A 7708-nucleotide genomic window follows, 5' to 3' on the forward strand; every position below is an offset into this window, starting at 1 on the left:
TTTTCAAGGTGTACAATACAGGATTTCTGCCGAAATTTACGGGGTGTGATGACCCCTCAAGGTTACACATAGGTCCGCCTTTGATTGGTGTTAACTAATATCGGTATAAGCGAATATCGATATAAATTTTATGCCAAAATCTTGGTATTACCTAACAGATATAGAAGGTGGGATTATAATTTCACAGAATAACTGAATCTGTGTGGCCAAATAGAATGTGAATACTTTTGGAACTTAGTCTACAGTTTTTATTGAAACCACTAATATATAGACTTGTTATACATTGTTCCCATTACTAAAAATAGAAATTAAACTAGAAACCAATTGTAGTGTCTAACACAACTGCAATTGGACTTCTTACAGAGTACTTATTACTAGTCCATTTCAAGAATCCTTGAACAATACCACTGTTTGAGCTATTAGCTCTTTTTGAAAATGTTACTTGATATTTGAACTTCTGGTTCAACTTCGAGAATTTTAGAGTAGAGGGCTTAACAATCACAGAAACGCCCGGTGGTGAACCTATTTCCACATTGTAAGATGATTTAGCGTCCCCAGTGTTAGTTACTGTTCTCGTATATATCTGAGAATTTGCCCCGAGTGTGATAGAGAATGAAGGATAATTTAGTTGCGCTTCAGGAATACTTTTCACTTGTTTACAATCCACCCTACGTTGTAGAAGATTTCCCACCTGTCGATTTGTGTAGTTCAAACCACATAAATAAGGCAAGTAGTCCTTAAATCGTGTATCGTAAACTAGCCCTGGATCATTAGCTTTTGATGGATTGACATGTCCTGCACCAACGGCGAAGATGTTAGCTGGAAGTAGCCTTTCATCTAAGATGGGATCATTGGCGAGGTTTACTATATTAGCCGTTGTCATGATTGCTGATTTAATAACTGCAGGGGACCAAGTGGGATGCGCGCTTTTCAGCAATGCTGCTACTCCACTGAGGTGAGGACAAGACATAGAGGTGCCAGACGCGAGAAAGAAGTTAGGTTTAATGGTTGGTTTGTTATCAGGAGAGGGAGGCCAAGCCGCGAGAATGTTAACACCAGGGCCAATAATATCAGGTTTCAAGATTCCTGGACTAGCTGAGCTTGGTCCGCGAGAAGAAAATGCAGCAACCACCGGTGCATCTTTATCTCCGATTATTGTTCCTTGAAATGCAAGTCTTGCAATAGGTTTTGATGTTGTGTTCATATAGTCAAGAATTTCTATTCCATCTTTGTATGTAATATACAAAGCCGGAAGGACATGAGCATCGGCGAATTTGGTGAAACCATCATCAGGTGAACTATAAATAATCATGCCAACACCACCCGCATCCTTTACTGCTTGTCCTTTCTCAATCCTGCTATAACCACCACCCGCCATGCACAAAACTATTTTGCCTTTAATATCAGGGTCATTCAACGTACCTGTTCCGCAATAAGGGCTGTCGAAATCAGTTGCATTCAATGCAGGATCAAACAAAGGGAAAAATGCTGAATTGTGACCCTTTGGATGAAAAGCTGATTCGCCCTCGAATTCTTTTCTGTTTCCAAGCTTAACAGTAGCTTTAAGTTTTCTGTCAATAGTGCTCGCGCCTACTGTCATAATCCAGGGGGCTTCATTTGATAATGTGCTATCATATGGCCCATTATTAGCACCTGAACAACTTACAAGAATACCTCTTTGTGTTGCACTATACGCGCCAAGCGCAATTGGATCATTATAGAATGCCTTACTACCTCCCCCTAGAGACAGGGACAGGATATCAACACCGTCATCAATAGCTGCGTCCATTGCAGCTAGAATGTCACTATCAGAGCAACCAAAAGAATCGCAAACCTTATAAATAGCAAGGTGAGCGAGTGGAGCAATCCCAACTGCAGTGCCATTAGCATTACCATTCACATTAGCACCATCCACAAAACGTCCAGCAATAGTACTAGCCGTATGTGTACCATGTCCATTATCATCAAGCGGCGTTTCACTAGCTTGTCCAAAAGTCCTCGCGCCAATGAGCTTGTTGTTACATTTTGTAGTGAAGTTTGATTCACATTTGCCCTTCCATTTAGCAGGCGGAGGAGGCATTCCTTTATCGCTAAATGATGGATGGTCAGGATAAATCCCAGTGTCCAAAACTCCAACGATCACACCTTTTCCATAGTTAGAATCCCTCCACAACCCCATGTTCTGTTGCAATCCAAGAAAACTTGGACTATGTGTTGTGTGTAAAAACAATATCCTCTGCGGCCGTGCAGATATAAAGCCTGGTTTCTTCTGCATTTCTTTCACATGCTCTACTGATAATCTTGCTGCAAAACCTTTCATCACATTGTGATACGAATATATCAATCGCGGCTGATCTTCATTTGAGCCAGTAGTTGCAATGGTTTTTGGCAAGAAAGAACTATACCAACTTTCCAAATCCGTTCGTGATGATTGAATGCCAATTCGGCTTTCTGGCGATTCAACTTGAACTATGTATATCTCCGAATCGCTTTGCATACTAGGCCATGAAAAACAACCAAGTATAGAAAAAATAACCAAAAGGATTTTCAACATTTTCATGGCTGAAAATTGGCTAATGATGTAATAGTTAGGAAAGTAGAGTTTGATATTTTTTGCATTATTCTTACTACTAATATATATAGTGTTCTGGCCCTGCAATTATTATTGCTCATTTGGTGCAAGACCCGGTAAACTCGCCATGTAAGTTTCCTAGATATGATTAGTCTTAATCACCATGTGCCTAAGCTTGATTCTCATAATCTTTTTCTTAAGTACAAGTTTTTATTTGCAAGGACTTAAACTATATTGGCATTGACATTTTTGGCTGTTTTAATTGCGAAAAAAAAAAGATTTTTGGTAATTAGCTTTGGAAAACCTGCTCTAGAATCTATTAACACCTTCTTGTAAACCAAGGGGTGATTTGCAAGAATCGCCTTGGAAGTGGGTGATCTTGATTTTTTACCGCCGCTTGCACCATTGGCAGAACTTCAAGTTTAACAGGTGTGCCCATCGCTTGCATCATGGGTAACTCGTTTGACTTTTGACCTTAAAGATTTGCCCATAGGGCAAGTGGCGGTCAAAAAATCAAGACCATTCGTGTTCAAGGTCATTGAATGTAATTTTACTGAAACCAAGGAGTAGAGTTACATGACCCAAAGAGAGTTCAATTATAGATTTCTTTAGTCGAAAAATTATAATGTAGAAATAAGCTAAAGACAACTTTAATTCAATCATAGGTGTTGGTCAGTATAATCTCGTATATTTGCGTATTCTCCGGGGGATTTTGATTTATTGTCAAAAAAGCTTCTATATATAAAAATTGTTAATTCCCTTGACATGTAGCACTACAAAAAAAAAAAAAAGGCTTCTAGCGAGGGAAGATCCGATTGCTAAAAATCTTAATCCGGTCATTATTGGTCAATAACGATCGAAAAAAATTCGGTCGTTGTCAGTCTCTAAAAGTCCTCACGTTAAAAGTTAACGATCGAATTTCAAGAAATCCTGTTGTAATAGAACCTTTAGCGACGAAAAGAAATCCAGTCGTTATACATCCTTTTAGCGATCAAATTTTTCCTTCGCTAAATTGTCATTATAGCATTAATCTTTTAATTACCAAAAATTACTCCGCCGTTAAAAGTGCTTTAACCTTCACTAATAGTCCACTATTAATCTTCCACAACTACCAATTGTTTCTACTATTATGGTAGATATTTTAGCCAAGTATTTTATTTTCGTCTTAATTAGTGACCAAGACGTGATTTTTCAGTGGACTTTAGAACAATTCTACTATTTAATTTCATAGTCAAAAACAGACATGTGATGTTCATGTGAAATTTATTAGAAGAGAAAATAGCGGGATAGATTTCTTACATTGCAAATGTGCCAACTTTGTAGCATATGTTTACAGCCTGCCAATTTTGACTCAAGATGAGTTGGGTATAAGGAAAAGATTTTTAAAGTTTTAAGAATCATATGCTTAATTACTTCCAATGGATTTTTTTTTTGTTATTTTAGAAAATCTAAACAGTATATAGTCATCTCTAAAATAATAGTCGGCAAATTATATTAATATACAGTATACAAATAATATACACATTTTTACGTAATCAGTATGACAGTGCATATTTTTCTTGTATATTTAACTAGCGAATGTAATTATTTTTGGCCGACCGGTAAAATGTATTAAAAGTCCTCATATTTTTTGTTTGCTCTAGAGATCCGATATCTAAAACTCACTAACCCGACTAATCTGTAATCATGTGGCATAGGCCCACTAAGAGGGTAGTAAGGGGGTAAAGCACTCTACCAAGAAGTTGTTCATTCTCAAGGTTCGTCATCGTGCGAAGTAGGCTCACCAAAAGAGTCCCTATCAAAAGGTTCTTTATTTTTAAGGCTCGAATCATAACTTCTAATTAAGAGTAGAGATACCACAATCATCTTACCACACCCTTTGATGATTTTTCGAATGGTCTATTAATATTTTTTTTTAAAACGACCTCCTTTTTCTGTCCCCTCAAAAGAAGTTTGGTTTGCCTTTAATTAAGATAGTTTTTTAAAAAGGCAGTCCGATGCATTAAGCTCTCGCTATGCGCGGGGCCTGGAGAAGGATCGAACCACAAGGGTCTATTATACGCAGCCTTACTCTACATTAATTTCTGCAAAAGGCTATTTCCACGGCTTGAACCTGTGACCTCCTGATTACATAGCAGTAACTTTACTAATTACGCCAAGGCTCCCTGTTATTCATATCATAAAGTTGTAGCACTAAAGTTATTCCTTGCCCAAAAAAGGAAATTGTTGCACTAATAAATTAAAGGTTAGAGGAATTGGCAGCCATGATTTCCCTTATTTTCTATTCTGTGCATGTTATAACGATCTAAAGTCGGGTAATTTAACTTTCTTTGTACTACTATACCATGTGGACATTAATTGAGTGACTTATTTGTATTAATTAATCTTGTATATCTGTCATTATATTGACCTGTCCTATTTGCTACATAAAATACTCAACTCTTTCGAATTATCAGTTGAGCAGCATGTTAAGTGTCCAACTAATGAGTAAACTAAATGCATCTTCCAAGAACCTCAGTAGGGTCAACCTGATCCGATACACTTCATTGCTTAATTTAGTCCCCCAAAAGACTCGTTTGATATTTTATGTTACCAACAAAAAATGTGATAGTGGTAAGTATTGTTAGATCCAGTTTTAATGATGCAAATAATATACCTATGCAGGAAATCAATTATAAGGAATTAAGAAGATACTACAAGATCGCTGGAGTCAATCTTGATGCTTAAGAAAAGAAATCAATCAACAAAGATTACAATCCAATCAGCAAATCTGGATGCCTAATAAAAGAACTCGCAAATCTGGATACCTAAGGAAAGAACTCAATCAGCAAATCACTCAGCAAAGATTAACGACTAGCTGCGATGGACAGAATCAAGCAAGCTTAAATATAAGGCATGAATCAAGGCCAGCATACCCGGAAGATCGAAGATCCTGTAAAGATTGATACGCGGCTAATTTCGGAAGAACCAACAATCAAGGAGCAAGCTTTCATTACATACATCTGTTAAAAGAAGGAAATCACGGAAGAGCAACGACTAGCTATCTTATTCTTGGAAAGAATCAATCTCTTTCCAAGGATCAAATCTCTTGGGTTGTCAAGCCTCGACCTTCATCAAAGTATTTATACCCAGCCTTAAACCTTAGTCAGATATACTTTGATCGAACCAAAAATCCCTCTCTTTGTTCTACTGCAAACAAACATTGTAGTTCACTAAGATCTGCTGTGTAACAAATCAGAGAAAAAAGAGAGAGTATAACACTAGTGAGACATTGTATCAAAAAAGAAATGAGTGTTAGAGGAACTGTGTTGTCAAGTCATTTCAACTGTACTCGAAAAACGCATTTGCTAAAGAGAACTCCCTTGCAATCCAAGGGAACTGGACTAGGATTCACATTGAATCCGAACCAGTATACAATTCTGGTGCCTTTAATTCCTGCATTTACTTTCTGCATCTTACCTTTTGTCATTATAACTGTTAGGTTATTACATCTAGTCGACTATTCGATAAACTAGTCAACTAATAAGCGATTAAGCTTAAAAATATAGAATTCACCCCCTCTTGTACTTTCAATTGGTATCAGAGCAACATTCTACTTTTGCTTAACAGCTTGTGAGAAAAGATCATGGTAAATCAAGTTATCATAGGAACTCTCTTTCAGGAAGGAACTTCACAAGTTAGACCACCATACTTCAATGGACAATATTTCTCCCATTGGAAAGTGCGAATGGAGATCTTTGCCAAAGTTTATGACGTCAAAGTTTGGAGAGTCATCAAAAAGGGAAACTATCCCTTACCAGCTGCCACTCTAAGATATAGATTCATATACAAAAGAGCAAATGGAAGTGGTACAAGTTAACAACAAAGCGAGAAATTTGCTTCATAATGCTATAAGTGGTGAAGAATATGAGAAAATCTCAAGCTGTAACATAGCCAAAGAAATGTGGGACAAGCTTGAGGTCACTTATGAAGGAACCAACAAAGTAAAGGAAACACATATCAACATGCTGGTCCATGATTACGAACTCTTTTCAATGAAAGAAGGAGAATCTATTGAAGAGATGTTTGCCAAGTTTAGCAAAATAATTAGCGATCTAAAGGCATTTGGCAAGCCTTACACCAGTGGTGATCAAGTTAGAAAAATTCTCAGGAGTTTGCCAATCACTTGGCAGACCAAAGTAGTCACATTAGAATCTCAAGATCTAAACAAATTATCTTATGATGAGCTACGAGGAGAACTCATTGCTTTTGAAAAGGCGCATCTCAAGAAGACCAATCAAGAAGAAAAAAAGAAAATATGCACATTCAAAACCTCTACTGAAATTGTTGAAAACGAAATTGATGATAATCCTGAAGCTTTGCAAGAAGAGATTGCTATGCTATCAAGAAACATGGATGGATTGATGAGAAGATACAGGAACACAAAGAAAGGAAGAATTCCACCAAGACGATCCAGGCAATACAAAGAACAGGACAAGAATGATGGAAAGTGCTATGAATGTGGAAGATTTGGAAATATTCAAGCTGAGTGCCCAGAACTGAAGAGAAAGATCTCTAGAGGCTTCAACAAGAACAAATCCTTCGGAAGTTGGAGCAATGAGAACAATTCAAACCATGAAGAGATAGCAAATCTCCGCTTCATGACAATTCTGAAAAACGAAATGAACAAATCCTCAGGATGCTGGATAGATGAGGACACTTCAGATGAAGAAAATGAAAATTGTTTGATGGCACGAGGTGAAACTAGTGAGTTAAGATCTTATAACTATGAAAGATGCAATGAATTACAGGATATTCTTGATTTAACTTTGAAAGAGTCTCAAAAAATGATGAATGAGTTTAAGAGACTCACTAAAGAAGTTAAAGACTAGAAACTCAAACTTGAAGTATATGAAATCGAAAAAGAAGTACTTCAAGAAAAGTTTGAGGAATTACAAATGAAACTCAATGGCATGCACAAGTCCACCAGTCACAGTTCTGTTAGGTCAAACCAGACAACTTACAAGTCAACTGGAAAAGGACCAGCCAGAACTAAGTCGACTAGTACTAACACTAATGAAAGACCTAAAAGTAGGTCAGAAGTTATGTGTCATTACTGTAACAAAAGTGGGCATAAATATTCCTTTTGTCGTTTTC

General features: G+C 37.1%; 2 protein-coding genes across 2 annotated transcripts; one reads left to right on the forward strand and one right to left on the reverse strand.

Annotated features, from left to right (window-relative positions):
- Positions 1-232: 232 nt before the first annotated feature.
- Positions 233-2587, reverse strand: LOC104213205 (subtilisin-like protease). Its single transcript, XM_009762651.2, has one exon. The coding sequence runs from the start codon at positions 2558-2560 to the stop codon at positions 314-316; it is 2247 nt and encodes a 748-aa protein (XP_009760953.1). The 5' UTR covers positions 2561-2587; the 3' UTR covers positions 233-313.
- Positions 2588-6411: 3824 nt separating this feature from the next.
- On the forward strand, positions 6412-7443 carry LOC138882607 (uncharacterized). Its single transcript, XM_070163211.1, has one exon. The coding sequence runs from the start codon at positions 6412-6414 to the stop codon at positions 7441-7443; it is 1032 nt and encodes a 343-aa protein (XP_070019312.1).
- The last annotated feature ends 265 nt before the right edge of the window (positions 7444-7708 follow it).

Source organism: Nicotiana sylvestris, chromosome 12, assembly GCF_000393655.2.
Source record: "Nicotiana sylvestris chromosome 12, ASM39365v2, whole genome shotgun sequence".
NCBI lineage: Eukaryota > Viridiplantae > Streptophyta > Magnoliopsida > Solanales > Solanaceae > Nicotiana > Nicotiana sylvestris.

Coding starts and splice junctions, on each gene's coding strand:
- LOC104213205 (XM_009762651.2), bottom strand. CDS start 2,560: ATGAAAATGTTGAAAATCCTTTTGGTTATTTTTTCTATACTTGGTTGT.
- LOC138882607 (XM_070163211.1), top strand. CDS start 6,412: ATGGAAGTGGTACAAGTTAACAACAAAGCGAGAAATTTGCTTCATAAT.